Source organism: Synchiropus splendidus, chromosome 8 (assembly GCF_027744825.2).
Source record: "Synchiropus splendidus isolate RoL2022-P1 chromosome 8, RoL_Sspl_1.0, whole genome shotgun sequence".
Taxonomy (NCBI): Eukaryota; Metazoa; Chordata; class Actinopteri; order Syngnathiformes; family Callionymidae; genus Synchiropus; species Synchiropus splendidus.
Window position 1 is genome coordinate 6,574,233 of NC_071341.1, and position 16,409 is coordinate 6,590,641.

A 16,409-nucleotide genomic window follows, 5' to 3' on the forward strand; every position below is an offset into this window, starting at 1 on the left:
TGATCTAACATACAGTCACACACACACTAGTATACCCTCCTACATGCACTACCATACAGTCACACACACACTAGTATACCCTCCTACATGCACTACCATACAGTAACACACACTAGTATACCCTCCTACATGATCTAACATACAGTCACACACACGCTAGTATAGCCTCTAGCATGCACTACCATACAGTCACACACACTAATATTCCTTCTTCCATGCATTATCATACAGTCACGCACATGCTTGTATAGCCTCTTTCATGCATCGCTTCTGTGTTAAATAAAAGATCTGAATGACAGTGAATGTAAGACAGAATGGTTCATAATGTGAATGAGAACAGTAGTGTGTGTTCGATTGAAACGTAAGGGATTTTGAATTGAACTCAAAGTAGTACCAGCATCTCAGTTCCCGATTCACCAGTGTAACTCTCTCAGCAAGGTGGCTGTGTATGGCTCTTTAAAGAGCAGAGTCAGAAAGTGTGTCACTCATGGCAAGTTGGTGGCATGATTATGCCACTATTTATGTGTTGTTATACTTACAGTGAGCTGGCCTATCTGCCAGTGATGTCATTGTGATTTGTTCTATTTATCCACCATGCGCCTTAGAAGCCAATCCATGGTTAAATCAGTGCCAGGAAGAGAGGGTCGATCTACTACAGCTTCACACAAAATAGATAAGCTGCATATATTAAATGCCACAAGAGAAGACTGTGACCGTTCTGGAAATTTGGGGGTCAGAGTACCACAAAACACAAGTCCAAACATTCTCAGCCCATATGTTTCTCATGATTTTATTCAACGATTACATCCCAGACGCCATTTACAGACAGTTTACATCCATTGGAGACACACAAAGAATTGTCAATCTGTAGACTCGGTAAAGTACAGGTGGTGGGCTCAGCTGGGCACTGACTGGAGGGGAAACTTGAAGTTTAATCTGCTGCAGAACACAGATTATTATTTACATTTTTCAGTTAGCTTGCTTTTAACATTGCTCTGTAACACTTGTACTTTCAATGTGCTTCAATTACCTTTTTTGAGAGTATACTCAGTTAAGAACTCGTCAGCTGAAAGATAAGAAAATCCAATGAATAAATAACACATCTCACTTCATCCTTGTTGAATTTCCCAATAAATTGCATTGGTGAAAATCTTCAGTGCAGTTCTGTATGCCATGGAAAGCTGTGTTTGTGGTTTTCCTATTGTGGGTCCATCATGTCATGGAGTCTCTAAATGCGAGTTGGTGTCTCATCTGTCGTCAAAAATGTTGCATGCTTAGTGGTTTATCATGTCTCTTTGTATTTTTGTCTAGGTTCTGACAATGTACTTTAAAAATTACTTGATTTTTGGTTATCATTCGCGCAGCTCAACTATAATGCACCTGCAAACCAACAGCTCACCGACTCAGTTTCACTTCTGGCATTCACCTCGGACACACTGACTGCCACCTTGTCTTCGGCCACATGTAATTCTTTGGATCACAACCTATTCCTTTCCTTGACTTTGTCTCCTTCTCTGATCAACAGCCAACCTTGTCCTTTGTCCTGTTTCTTGTCACCTTCAAGTGAGACATGTGCTACAACTGCCTCTTCTTTGCGCATGGGTTCCCATTAAACCCGTCTCTTCATGTGGAGCACTGAAGATATGTGTGTGGTGGCTAACGTGTATGCAGGAGGCAATCAAAAGTTCCACTCCCACCCGACTGCCAGCAGACTCTTATGTGGGAGTGTCTTTGAATGAAGTAAACCCCACCTATTCATTGCGCTACAAGGTGTGAACTGAGGGTGGCACTCTCTCTTCATACACAAAGCACAGAGTGACTGGGTAAAAGTGTATAGATGTGTCCACCAGCATGTGCACACACTCCTCTGTTTTATTGGTGCTGCAACCAAATGTCTCCTTCTCCTGCGATCTCATCCCTAAATAGTCTTGATACTTGTCTGCCTCTGTTTCCAGGCAACAGTTTTCTCTGTCTGCCATCATTAATTGTTTTTGAAGCATAAAATTAAACTCAAGTCTGGTACTTGTCTGGTAGTAGTCGTAGATCTTCACGACTGCTGGCTTCAGGTTCTCAACTGGCACGTCCTGTAGGATATGCAGGCTGTGGTGGATGGGAATGTCTTTGGGCAGCTGTTGAAGCAGAGCATGACACAGTTACGAGTCAGTCAAGGAGAGAGAAGCAGATCCTGTGAGAGTCTGCCTTACCTCCTCCAAGTAGATCAGGACATGGTCATCTTCATGCTCCACACGGTCCACCAGAAGAGCCTGTCTCAGCTGAGGACAGATTTGATACCAACATGAAATGTAGGTGGGAAAGATTGAACACCTAAAAGTGCTTGCTGCTTACATTCTTCAGAGTTTCAGGAGCAGGAGAAAATCCTGAGAGCAATTTGATGTCGATGATCACCATGTTGGTGGAATTCTGCTCTCCATTATACCTGGAAGGAACCAGAGGGCCGTAAGTTGCTGCTCAGCTGAACAGAGAAGAGTCACTGCTCAGTGTGGCCACTTACAGCGACGTCAGACTCAGCTTGAGCTTCGATCTCAGTGAGTTGGACTCATCCAAGACTTCAACTGAAACTCTCAAGGTGGAAGGGATAACTGGCGTCGGGACATTGTAATGGACAGCAAGCTGGGACACAGACAGAAAACAGCTCAAACTCAAAGCAAGTTTTTTGACAGCCATCAAGTCAGAAGATGGGACAGTACCTGGGCAGACGCACAGGCTGTGCCCTTAACCACCAGGTTGTGTTGTCCTGACCAATGTTCCAGCATCTTCTCCTGGTAAAGCAGCTTGTTGTCCTGGTTCACCTCAAAGAGCAAATCTCCTCCAGGAGACTGGAAGGTGACAGAGCTGGAGCCAGCAGGACTGAAAACCAGTGTTGAGTAGAGAGCCAGAGCCTGCAGGGCCACCACTGTGTCCTGCAACACACATTCATGGAGACACCACTTGAGAGGATGTCACACACTCAAATACATTCCTGCACAACAAGAAAACATACTCTCAATAGTCTCAGCCAGGAGCGTCTGAGGCTCTCAAAAGAAATATTCTCACTTCAGACATGAGCCAGCATGGTTTGACATGCTCTGAATTACAGCCACACACCTGAATGGTTTTAAACTAGATCACAGTTGACAGAGAGTTTTTGGAGCAGTACACAACTTGACCATTGGAAAAGGTTGTGTGGATAAAGCGTGCGCACCAGGGCTTCTTGGTTTTACCTGTGTGGAGGAGAAACCTCCATAGTAGTTCTGCTGTCTTGTCAGCCACCTGACGATGTTGCTGCTGTAGCCCAGATCTTCAGCGGAGGGAGAGGAGCTGAGTCTGGCCAGCAGCACGTAGGAGCTTATCTCCACAGACAGAGAGGATGATTTGTCAGTGGCATCCTGCTCCCAGTGGAGGAAACCACCTGCAGAAGAGGAGCCCAGATTCCTCTAGAACAGTTGACGTCCTTGACTGATAAATGTATTATTTTCCTCCCAACTAAAGAGTCTCACGAAATGAAAGATCATGAGGTCAGGTGGAAGATGACCAGAGAAACACTCACCCTCCCTGACAGCGACCTTGTCAAGGTGTTGGAGCAACAGATTGCGAGTCTCGACGTCTCCCGCTAAGGTGAAGACGTAAGCCATCAGAGCTGTGGTGTAGGTGTTGCTGTGGTCATGGGTGGACTGCCTCAGGCACAGGAGGCTCTTCTTCACAGCCTCCTCCTGTGGCACATGAAACCATGAAAAATAAGTTTTATAACTTTTTAAATCATGAGTGAAAGCATGGTCAGGATTCATGCAGGCATGCAGACACACACTCTCACACCACTTACATCCTCTTTGGCATTGATCTCCAGGAAAGCAGCAGTAATGTAGGCACTGAGAGTCACTTCATCAGACACTCCACCCTGGGAGGAGAACACACCAACATCATCAGTCTGCCATAACCTGACAAGCACGGTGACACGGCACCTTCATCCTGTTGTTGAAGAGTTTTCCAGACTGTTGGAAACAGCCATTTTCCTTCTGCATGCTCTTCAGCCAATTCTTGGACTCTTTAATCTTCTGAGGGTCGATGTAGACGAAAGACTTTGCTTTGGCGAAAGATCTCACCACAAATGCAGTCAACCTGATGAAAGATTCAGTTATTTATAGAAAATCAATAGCAGGTATCCACAAACATTTTACACTCCTCTCATACCATGTCAAAAATCATCTCATGAGAAGAGTTATATTCAAGTCCAAATACATGGTTTAAATTGCACATTGACTTTTATGACAATCAGGTCACGTTGGCAACTTATCCAGATATTGCTCATCGACCAGTCACCTTCTCTGACACCACAGTGTTTATAGATGTTGAGAGACTCACCAAGTATTCCCAGTTCCAGTGCCAAAGGTGCTGTATGCACCGTTGCGATGCTTGTAGTTCAGTTGCCTCTGGTATCCTGCCACCCAACACAAAAATAAGTTAAGCAACCATATGTCTAAAAAAGCATACTGGCCGTCGATTGGTCTCCCATGCTGGAATACATTTGTTTATTTTTAAGATTTCCACAGCTGTGTCTTCAAATGAAAAACCACCAGTAGTTATTTATCTTCCTCCTCTCTTAGTCTTGACCACAGTTCACCTTTGATCCTTGCAGGTCCTATCACCTCCAGAACAGCGAATCATTGCTGACATCAACCTGCTCTTCTCCTGCAACAGAGATAACTGGTCTCACCGCTGGTCAGGAAGTTGGTGGCTTTTTCCTTGATGTCTGGCTTCAGCTGCTGGGTGTTTGACAGGTACTGCAGGATGTAGATGTTTGGTGCCAGCAGAGCCATGTTCTGCTCCCCACATCCGTACGGCATCCGCAACAAACCATCCAGGTTTTGCATCGCCCTGCCCAGGATGTCACCTGCACAGAAGGTGCTCATGAGGCTTAAAATCACACGAATATCACAAACATATTGAGATGATGCGCGAAGTGAATGTTTAACCAATCCACAAGTTTAAAGAATTTACCAAGGACAGACACCACAGCACGAACAGATCCGTCAATCACATTCTCAGGAAGTTGAACGGTAACTTCCTCCTTCAGTTCACCTCCTATTGACACAAAAATCATTAAAAGAATTTGTATAGTGTAGTTTGCAACACAATCAGCATCTTATCCATCATCTTTGGACACAAACATGAACCGGCTTTTCTGTGACAGATCGACCCCTAAAGCTGCTCAAGCATCAGCCATTCCCCCCACCCCATCAAGAGTGACCTTGTGTTGGACCACATTTATTTCCCTTGGGTTTTAAGAGAAAAATTTACTCTCTCACCAAGTGAGCCCAAATGTATTTTGGTATCTGACGGGGCATTTATTTGTGTTGCACGACCTACACCGCGGCACTCACAAAACCCTCATGTAGTTCAGGACAGCTAAAAAAAAAAACAGAGTTAGCGTAATCCTCTGACGTTGCTTTGCTGAGATAAATCAATCACATTAATGCAGCTGAAAATATAAATATTGATACTGGTCCGCCATTACATGAACACAGCATACAATTAAATGAGTCAAACAACTTTCTTGACAGAAGATGTTTACAGGCTCACAGTACAATGGCCTCCAAAATGCCTGTGCACAAGCCTGACAACAAAAAAAACTGTTTTCGATTAAACTTTACACTTAAATGGAAAATATTCATTGATGTTAATCTTAATAGGAAATCCTCCATGTTGGACTTCTGATCGGCATTAAATGCAGAGACAGGGGGGTTCGGAGCATGTGCACCGGTGCATATTATGTTTTGAAGTTAAACGTGATTTAAAATCTCAGAACAATATTTTGAAATTTCTTGACTTAATTCCTGTTTGAATGACCATCTCAACTGCCACTTGACCAACACACAAGTTTGGTGGCTCATTTGGTGCCATTTCATAGCGGTGCCACGTGGCACCACACGGTGCCACTCCAAAATCGCATTCGGTGAGAGTCGGGGGAAAGAAGCAAATTGACCATATGACCAATGAAGTCAGAGTTGTATTTTGGACATTAAAGCGCTCAATTCGTGCTCCTGGAGCTCTGGGCTGCAGCAGCCACTGGCAGAGGTGAAAAGCCTACGCACAGACAAAAACATGAGACAGCATGAGCGCTTTAATGGAGATAAATCATCTGAGTTTCCATTGGTTTAATTGGTTGGTTTAGGCAAGACTCAACATCTTGGCAGCATGAAGCTTGGTTGAACTCCATACAGACACTGTATCGTTACTTAAACGGCAGGGTTCTGAGTGTGTGAAAAACATAGCGGATTATAGTCCAGATATTACTGTATAATAACAGACAAGTTCCATGAACTGTAGTTCCATGATGAACTGACCATTGGGGCAGAGGAGATAGTTGAAGTTCTCTGTCATCTCTGTTCCCTCAGCCTGGAGAACAAGCAACGCAAGTGAGTTTTAATCTGTATTTTCCGCAGGTCATTCAAAATTGCTCACCTTAACAATGAGGGACCGTGTGACCACATCAATACGGCCCTTTTCGGGCACACTCACAATCTCATTGTTGCAGGAAGTATGGGAAGTCACAGCTTCAGCAGTGACTGTGATGTTCACAGGTCCTATGGAAACACAACAAAGGGTTGAAACATGCCTTTTCCCAGACCTGGAAAATATGAAACCCTACTTCACTGGGAAAAATGCAGGCCAGCTAGTGGGCCACAGAGGATTACAATGATCTTATGAATCATATTATCACTTACCCAAAGAATTTGCGGAGAAAGCCCAGCGGAGAGTCTTGCGCTCGTTGCCACATAGACAGGACGTGTACTCCACACCAGAGTATGGAGTGACTGTGTATTCGGTTGAAGGTGAAGGATATGCACCAATCTGGTCAAGATGGAAGAAGTGATTTTTGAGGTTTGTCATGTATGATGATGGAGGTGTCATGTATGAAGATGGAGGTGGAAGAAGTTACCCGCAATGACATTGAAAATGATACATTAGACTACAATATGTCCTCACAACATTTGTTGCCATGGAATTAATATAAGGCGCAAGACAAGGCTTTATCACATGCAGCAGAGACAGACGGTTCAGGTCTGCCTGTGCTGAATCCATTCATATTTTGTCAATATAAGAATGAAGTATAAAATAATTTTTAAACTGGAATGCTTCTGCCTCGCAGCAATCTCTGCACCTGGGTGTGTGCATCATGCCTGAACACACGCCATTGCTTGTAAAATCCAGTAATTTCATACACATTTTAGCACAAGTGTTTCTTTTTGCGAACATGTAAACATGTTTGTACAATCTTTTGTAAGGTTGAACTGTTCATATATCAGGAACGAGGAATAAATAATATGGTCAGGCTGATCATGAAAGAGAAATATTTCCAATTGCATTTATGTTTTGTGTGCTTTTGCCGTACAAAATGTTCATGTGATGTTGGATGATGGATCTGAAGCTGTTTTGACTGTTGCTGTATTTGCAAATTTTTGTGTTTCTGACTGAGATTTTTTGGTGAAGTGTTGAAAGTTTTGAAAGACAAGCTTGTAATGGACACAGCACTGTATCTTGTCGCCAGATGCAGATGATATTGAGGTTTACAAATGTATCTTTTTATCTGAGAGATGGCCGGAGGACACTTAATGCCCAACTGCTAACATTATTGTCAAAGGTATTTCAAAGAGGTCGAACAGCTTTGATCTTATTTTGTCAGTCAGATAGATGGCTAAAGCAAACACAAAGATCAATGGAATAATGTTGTGATTTACCATGATGCAACTATCCATGTAGTTGAAGATGGTGGCCTTCAGGTCGAAGTTTTCTCCTCGAATGATGGAGTAGGGCAGAGAGAGCTCCACAAAGAAAGGCTGGAACACGGTCAACTTTTCGCGAGGAGCCAGGCCGAAACCCTCAGGTGACAAGCAGAAAGCCTCTGTCTCCCACGTGGTGATGGTGTCTGGGACTGTTACTGGAACGTCTGCGCTACCGGACTCTCTGTTGAGATAGTGAGCTGGTTTTCAGATGTTCCCTAAGATCACACAGTCACGACTCACATGTACCACGCATTTTAATGAATACTGCGCTCCATCTCTCACAGTATTAACCAGTCAAACATTTGTTAAACTCAGTCGATTCTGCTGAGTCGCCCCTTCAAACACCAGTGGACCACATCATCTAAACCAGGCTCACCCAACTTCCACCAGGTCCCATAGCCACGTCTCAGGGAAGAAAGTACGGACAGTCACGATTGGTGGCCGACCGCCGCCATAGTGACTTGATCCCACGTAATGCATTCTACTGACTTCCGGCAAAATGCCTAAAACAAATCATAAATAGAAACCTTCATGAGGCCACGGAATGTAAAAGATAAACACAACTAAAGGTCTTGCAATATAATTTCTCACCAAGATCTAGGCGATACAGTCTTCCTTTAAATGACATACACAGAGGTATTCGGATGAACAAATTTGTTGCCATCTTCAGACCTACGTTCTAAAAAGCCAGAGACAAATTATGCAAATAAGTAGACGCAAAAGAAATACATGTTACACTTCAGTATGTCACTGCGTGAAAAGAGCACCTGGAATACTGTGAAAGCATCGTCCCTGTCGGGGCCAGGGTAAGGTAAGATGGATCGCTTTGGTCTCACTGGCAGACAGGCCTCTGGGTCTCTAATATCATAAGGGATGTGGCTTGCTTTGGTGAGAGGCAGCAATTTGAAGATCTTCCATGAAAGTAGAATGACATGAATTAGATGAACACATGTTCAAGCAAGGCACAGCCGAAAACGGGAGAGGAGGGTGGAAAAGAATCTGTGTGACTGGATGTCTTCAAAATAATAATGTTGCTGCTGGTCTAACAATGTCCTTTTATTCCACAGCAAGTATAAACAGCTGGTACTGGAACTTTCAGCTGGAAGACCAGCTGTGGAGATGAAATATTTTAATACAGCCAAGCAACATTTTGACACTTGGTGTTAAGAGCGTTGCTTATTATATTATAAAAATGATAAAAACCTTTTCTGCATCCAAAGTCTCCCCGGGTCTCTCGATGAGGACGCTCTGGTCAACAGCGCTCACACCACAGAGTGAGTGGGGTTGGGCCTTCATTTGCAGGCTGCCCTGCTCTCCAGGTAAAGGTGAAACCATGGAAAACCTCAGGGACGCCTGGAAATCAAGTGATAGAAATCAAGACATGTAAAATGAAGCTTTGACAAAAAAAAAGAAATAAGCAGACTAACTACTGAGCGAATGAATGACAACAAAGGTAATTCTTTGTTGTAAAATAATTGTATCATAAAGCAATTTGCCTAAATCAAAGTAGATCCCCACAACAAGTCCTGAATGAGTGAGGGCAGAGACCATGAGCTGACAGGCTACTGCCCTGTTGCTAGATGATTTGAAATTCAGTGATTTCTCCCCTATCGAGTCTGGGATACCAGTTGAACGCTGTCTTCTCATCACATACTGCCAACAACCTCACTGTTGTTTGCGTTCCTTTAACGCCCCACATGGAGCTATACTCACTCATCACCCCATTTGACAAATACTGTATGTTCATGTATCCCCTGTCAACCACTAGTGTCACATACAAATATTTCCTTCCGAAGCTAAATCTAAATCTAAATCTAACCAATATTCCATGTTTATTACTTTAATTCATTCATGGTTAATGCATGAAAAGCATGAAAGAACCCAGGCTTTATACTCACTGACCTTGTTATTGAAGCATTTCTGTGTGGAGAAGTCTTCACTGTCAGCTATCACCGTCTCACTGGGAAGCACCGTATAAGCCACAACTTGGACGACAGGGGCCATGTCTGCGGTCACGCTCAGCGGGAATGTTATCTCACCCTTAACCACTGCAACAGGAACACAGCTGTAACCTTTGCATCTCTGATGTTATGTCCACTTTCAAACAAGATACAATGTTCTCACCTGATGCACTTGGAATCATAACCTCCTTAACTCCTTGCATGACAATGGCTCCTCTGGCTAACACCTGGAAAAAAGGGGAACTTCGCACTCAAATAAAAATGATGATGAAAACAATGCCCAGGACAGATTCAATAGAAAATATTTTTTTTAAATGAACTTCATAACATGTCTGAAAAAAACTCAACTCACCAGGTATACAAGAGTCGCAGAGCCTTGTGCTTCTCCAGCGATGGTGTAGTGGACGGAGATATCTGTGTCCTGGTCACACGGAATATCGTCTTTCTTCTTCTGAACCTCCAGAGAACTCACAGACTTTGTGTCCATGGAAGGTGATCGAAACATGGACACAGTTTGTTCTCCTGACTCATAGAATGGAACTCTGTGACCAGGAGAGGACAGAGACGGTGTGCTGCTGACCTGTATTAAAGAGCATGGAAATATGACACATTAGGTGACAATTTCAATCATTTGTATGCATCACCTCTGAAGCTCTGAAGACGCAGTGTTGACTTCTTCTACTTTTGCAGTGTAATAATGCAATATGGCAAAAAAAAAGATGGGTCTATGCCTTAGGTCAGGATTGTTTTCACAGAAAACTCTGAGCTTTAAAAGACTTTTGGCTCTGCTCTTTATTGAGGCCATGCTTCACCTAACCCCGACCTCCATCTTTCTTTCGCGTGACCCACTGACCACGCAGTCAGGATATGGCGAGACGTGTTTCAACTGGAGGCCTCATGCATCAACACGTAACGTCCACATTCCCAATGTCAATATATTACACCATGGGAGTGAGGATGTGTTGCTAGGCGTCTCAGCGCTCAGTACGATTACAGATCTAACTCTGGAACAACATCTCAATCTGTCACTGAGTAACACTGGTAAAGTAAATATGTGTCGAACATTATGAAGCAGCAGTCTGTAGCCACAGATAGACAGAGCCTGCCATATGAGGTGACATGAGACATGATATGATATGAAATTTGAACCACCAATCTACAAGTTTCTAAACAACACAACGAAATTACAATAATTACTTTTGGCTTTACAAGATGGACAAGCTCTCCAAAATTACCATTAAAAGTTCATCCACCTGTCAAACAATGTAGAAACACCAGCGTCGCGACTGTCAGTCAGACTGGTGACTCACATGGAGGTGCAAGTCCTGTTTGCGGTCGTCTGTGCTGATGGAAAAGGAGGCGACACCATCGTGGTCAGTCGTGAGATTCTGGAGATGGCGTGAAGACCACCTTACACCCTCAAACAAGTACAAGGTCACGTTGGCCATGGGGGTATTGTTGTAGTAGACACCCTTTACCTGTTGGACACAGAGCAGAATGTCAATAAACCAGGCAGGATACTGGTTCATTCAGACTTTTCAAACTTTTGCTCAGCCATGTCAAAGGAGCCAATGTCAGCATGATGAGAGACTCACCTTTCCCTCAACGGGTGACCCCTGGTGGAAAATCTTGGGCGTGTCAATAAAAGACAACTTTCCAATGGCATAAGAGATTTTTAATCTTTTGCCTTTTTCCCGAGAAATTTCTGTTGAAGGAGAGTGTATTTTAGGTTTCTGGTTACACTCAACTGAAAAGAGAAAAACCAAGCAAATTAGAAAAGAAACTTGCCTGTTCCCTCTTCTTCCAGCTTGGCTCTGATGTCAATATCTTCTTGAACAGCCTTTTCAGCCAGTTTGGTGAACGTTGACATTTGTAAAGTAAAAGAAGCGCAGCCAGTCTTGTCAGTCTGAAATGGAGATGAAGTGGAACCTGGTGTTTTAATCGGCAGAATGTTGTCCATGTCTAAGTTAAAGTATTAAGTATTAAATTATTAAAATGAAATCAACCCGAAATGTTTCATGAAATATTCTCTGAAAATGTTATATATTGACTACTGGTGGTGTGGATTGATCATCCAGCGTGTCATGTGAACACATGATAGCAGCATTTGTGGTTGTGAGTTGTCTCTCCGGTGGAACAATGTAGATCCAAAAAAGGGAAAAAAAATATAATTTGCCAGATTAAATGTTGAAATATTTAGAAAATGTGTTTTCAGTTTACAAATCTCTTTTGAGAAATACCTGTTTTGTCTCCTCGTGGCATGGTATGTCATGGAGTAAGTAACGGTTCAGAAGGCGACACACTTTCACCGTGGCAGATCCAGGCACAGGTTGTCCATATGTGTACCTTAACATAAACAAAAGAGATGTATTCCACACACATCACACATCGACCATGAACCAAGACGAAGTGTTCTTACTTCCCACAAACATCAAAGCTGAAGCTGTCCTGAACGATGGTGACTTTATCGGATCCTTTTAACGTTATGTCAAATTTAGGTAGAACTGGGGATCAAATATATTTGTCAGAAAGTGTTTGCGGATCAATTCAGGGCTTTAATATCACGTACCATATTTTTCCACCTTGAAGCTATGTTCTGTTCTCTGCCCGTCAGCAGTACTCACCACTAGACGGTAGAAACCTTCACGTGCCTCAGAGTTCAAGGCGTGTGAGAGCTGCAGTATTGTGCCGCTTGCAGTTTGGTTCAGCCACTGGCCAATGCGGTTGCGGTTGGAGTCCTTGCATTAACAGAAGTTGTGTTTCAGTTCTCCCTGTTTTTGAAGGATGAATCTAATTCACCTCTCTTTTGTTGCAGATTTTTCCCTAGTCCTTCTGTGTATTTCCCGGTTCGTGTTTTGGCTCCGGCGCCTTCAGTTCCTGTCTTCGTCGTCTGTGTTTATTGTAACTTGTCTATTAAATTTCTTAATTTAATCTCGTTGTCCGTGCCTTCTGTCAGCCTGCAATCATCTGCACCTGGGTCACTTCTTAGGCAATTATGACAAATCCTTTCTTAAACTGATAAGGCTCATGAATCCGTCTATTGTGAGACTTCATTTTGTCCACTTGAGGCCACCGTATTCTCTGGTGGTGACGCTTTCCATTCCCGTTTTAGACTTTAGACAATTCTGGAGGTTGTTGTTTATTCACAGGTGGAGACTGATTCTGTTCCCGTTTTGACTTTAGGCTGCATCCCATTCGTATTGGCACTGCCGTTTATTTGTATTAAAACTCATACCTGTCAATCCTCTGCGTTGCCTCTCGTACTTTCTGCTGTCCTGTCATCTCTAAGGCTTGTGAGAAAAACCATATGTCGAGAATTTAATCCCTAAAAGCCTTGTTATTCTACCTGTTGACTGCGCATCTGTGGATGAGTGTTTTGCTCACATTTCTGTTGTGTTCCATTTTCTCTCGTGCTTTTATTTAGTCATTGCCTGTTTGGTTCTGTGTTTCCGTTTCTTTGTTTTTCCCCAGCTTTCTGAGCGACAGGGCTATAATTTATTTGCTAATCAAGCTAGCATGGATTTGAACACCTTGGCTCCAGCTCGTGTCGCCAGATGGTTGCTTCGTGTCCTCAATGAAAATTCTCTAGACCCTCGCTTCTCTCGTGCTCCTATATTTCCAAATTCTGTGCGTGACGTTTTCTCTCAGCTGCCTCCTTAGTAACTGTTGTTCCTCCATTTTCGTTTTATTGCTTCTTGGTGCTGACAAGTCCCTCCTATCACACACCAACTCCACACCGCTGTGTTAAAGAAGCTGCCGATGATATATGTATGTCAGTCTTACCTGGAGTTCGATGATTTGGTACTGAAATGGAAGAAGACACAATGTAAGAGTCACATCAATCAGTGTTATGGCTACACAGAAGCAGATTCACGAGACTCAGAGAGTTACTGCTCTGTCACTCTGGTGCGGCTTGTTTCAGCCAACACCTGATTGGTTAAACAGAAAACCTGCACCAGAGTGAACCTCCTCACAGATTTACTTCAGGAGACGGTGGGTGCAAACTCAGGATAACCAGCACAGTCATATTGAGCTCTGCATTACATAGATTGCATGAACATTACAGACAGTTTGTGAATTTAAAGAGATATCAACAGCCGAGCCACTCACCATCTGTTTAGCGGGTCTAAACTTGATGTCCATGGAGACAACTCGGAAGTACACTAAAAGAAAATGTTGTTGAAAATGATCAGAAAACGATGTTCTCCTGCTTCCTTCCAATTGTATTGATCCAAAAATTTTATAATTTTCCTCTATCCCAAATCTTTTCATGGAAATATTTTAATATTTGGATTCCTGTTTAGCCCTGTGATGGCCATGGTGTTGACTTCTTCTTTGCAACATCAACATTTAAATCACATCGAAAAGGGTTGAAATTCTCTTTGCTCCACATGCTTATCACTGTTAACGTCATTTTCTGTCCTGCACACGTTCACTTGCCTCAAAATGATTCACACTGGCACAATCTCGGGAAAACATTTATTTTGTTTTCTGTGGTTATCTCAAGATGTTCTAATGGAATAAACTCATTTGTTAAGTAACAATTAAAACGACTTAAAGCTTCTTTCCAGAAGAGTATAAATAGCGGGAAAATGTGTTGTTCTGTTCTCACAGACATAAGACATAGGATACAAAGGAATTACAAGAATAATAGCTTTTGTAAATGAAGAATCTAAAATAGAATGTTTTCTGTCATATGGCTGGAATAATTTTCAGGCCGAGTCTACCTGTCTGTCCAGGGAGGTACAGCGGCTTGTCCGTCTGGATGAACGTCACAGGTTTGTATGATTTGATCTTGACTTTCCTCACTTCTCTGGAGTAAAAGGTTTTTCCCTGGACCACAGTCTCCAACATTTTCACCGCCTCGTCCGCCACTACAGGAGCCTACGAAAAATAGGCATGAAACAGAGCTTTTTCTAGACGAAATAATAGAAAAATGCAATTTTGAGCTCTGACCTTGAAGTCGACACATTTCTGATAATCAATGTCCGTTGTATCTAAGAAGAGGGTGGTGTTTTTCTCATGTGACTGTAGAGTGACTCTCATCTGCAGAGTCTCGTTGGGCTGCATGAGGTTGATGCAGAATCTGTTTGTGGCTCCCGCTTCAAGAACCGCAGGTATGGCGACCATGTACTGCCTAAAACAGTAACAAAGCACGTAATGATATGTAACTATCTGGAAAAACAAATCCATCGAACACTGACAAATTATACTACGTTACTTACGGTCCTGCCTCTATCTGACCAAAGCACACCCAGCTCAGGAGAACACACAGTGTTCCGGTCCATGACTGGATCCAGAGACGACCCATGGCTGAGTGGGACAATCCTCAGATTCGGCATCAGCTGAATAACATCTGTGGTCAAAGAACGTCCCACCTCTTGATCACCATCCACCCCCTGAGGCCTTAAACAAACAGCTGAAATTGACTGTCGGGTAAGAATGCAAATAGTGACTGAAAAACATCAAATATTTGTCAATAAACATTTCTGAAAACCTGAACTTACTGAAACTGATTTTTTTCAATTCAAAACATATAAAACTTGATTCATCAACTTGCATGTTATGCCATTGGGACAGAAACTGCTCAGACTGGGTGACAGTGGAAACAACTGTGTGGTTTTGAAACAGGTTCATTCATCCTCTATGTGCCCCACACAGTTCTGGATTCTGTTAATGACTTTGTTGTTGATACTGGTCAAAATATATCCTGATGTGGAATAAGCAAAAAAAAATGTAGGTTTTAATTTACATTACTTAAAATGTAACATTTGGCCAGCAAGAAATAAGGACAATGTAGTAATAAAATATCAGGAAATATCTCATTTCAAGACGAGATAATTTAAAATGTAACTTTTCACAGTCTCTAAATAAGACACAGACTAAAAAAATGTAAAAAGAAATCACATCCATTTACATTTATTTGACAATCAGTTTTAGCCGCAATGAGTCAGGGTTGTTCTTTACAATCAACTTAATAAGATATATGAAAGTCAAGCCCTTGTATTACAGCAATTCTTTTCATTCATTGTTATATATTTTCTTTTCATTTTTGCCCATCCTTCTTTCCGTAGTTTTGTTCATCAGGTCTGAAATGCCTGCTTCTGTTGTATTCCTCACCACAAAATATTTCAGCAACTGTTTACATATGTATACATATGCATATTTTTGTTTTTGTAAAAGGTGGACGCCTAGTTACATTGCAGACCTAGTCACCTGCTGAACTAGAGTGGCTGCAGGGGAGGCCAGTACGGGGTTCCAAGTGTTCTTATGAAAATTTTTTTTTGTTGTTCCGTATTAGACTGTATTAAATGTAAAATCCACACCTTGTGTTTCTCTTGGTTGTCTTCACTTCCACAGGTGGTTTCAATGGAGTTCAGTGTATTAACCACGACACATTACACAGCTAGCTTCAGATGAACTAGTTCCTGCCCTTTCACCTAGACCATGATGGATGAGACTCCGTTGCACAACTGCAATAATAAAATATCAAAATGGCTTCCATACAGAACCTGAATACACACACAACACAATACAAATCAGTCAGAACTTTTTGGAGAAGTTGGAAAAGAATTCTGCAACAACGCCCTTTGTCCTGTGAGGGCTTCATTAGCAAACAATCCTTCGCCCCAATGATCTTTTTTCAATAAGCAAACCAGTATTGATA

General features: G+C 42.5%; 1 protein-coding gene across 1 annotated transcript; it reads right to left on the bottom strand.

Annotated features, from left to right (window-relative positions):
- Positions 1-780: 780 nt before the first annotated feature.
- Positions 781-15,132, bottom strand: LOC128763738 (alpha-2-macroglobulin-like). The gene is made up of 36 exons (XM_053872875.1): positions 14,968-15,132; positions 14,699-14,879; positions 14,470-14,626; positions 13,853-13,905; positions 13,526-13,546; positions 12,312-12,480; positions 12,162-12,246; positions 11,983-12,088; positions 11,531-11,648; positions 11,338-11,447; positions 11,053-11,220; positions 10,095-10,322; positions 9,906-9,969; positions 9,684-9,829; positions 8,985-9,134; positions 8,549-8,692; positions 8,373-8,460; positions 8,158-8,284; positions 7,737-7,962; positions 6,723-6,849; positions 6,460-6,581; positions 6,342-6,393; positions 4,996-5,079; positions 4,712-4,888; positions 4,360-4,435; positions 3,960-4,116; positions 3,821-3,895; positions 3,548-3,710; positions 3,222-3,409; positions 2,709-2,921; positions 2,513-2,631; positions 2,347-2,437; positions 2,205-2,273; positions 2,024-2,129; positions 1,031-1,066; positions 781-939 (listed from the first exon to the last, which is right to left on the bottom strand). The coding sequence occupies exons 1-36, from the start codon at positions 15,051-15,053 to the stop codon at positions 932-934; spliced, it is 4,290 nt and encodes a 1,429-aa protein (XP_053728850.1). The 5' UTR covers positions 15,054-15,132; the 3' UTR covers positions 781-931.
- Positions 15,133-16,409: the final 1,277 nt, after the last annotated feature.

Excerpts from the sequence above, each read along its gene's own strand:
- LOC128763738 (XM_053872875.1), bottom strand. The coding sequence starts at position 15,053 with ATGGGTCGTCTCTGGATCCAGTCATGGACCGGAACACTGTGTGTTCTC. Across the intron at positions 14,627-14,698 it reads AGAAATGTGTCGACTTCAAG|GCTCCTGTAGTGGCGGACGA; the intron begins GTCAGAGCTCAA and ends TATTTTTCGTAG. Across the intron at positions 11,221-11,337 it reads GGTCACCCGTTGAGGGAAAG|GTAAAGGGTGTCTACTACAA; the intron begins GTGAGTCTCTCA and ends TGTGTCCAACAG.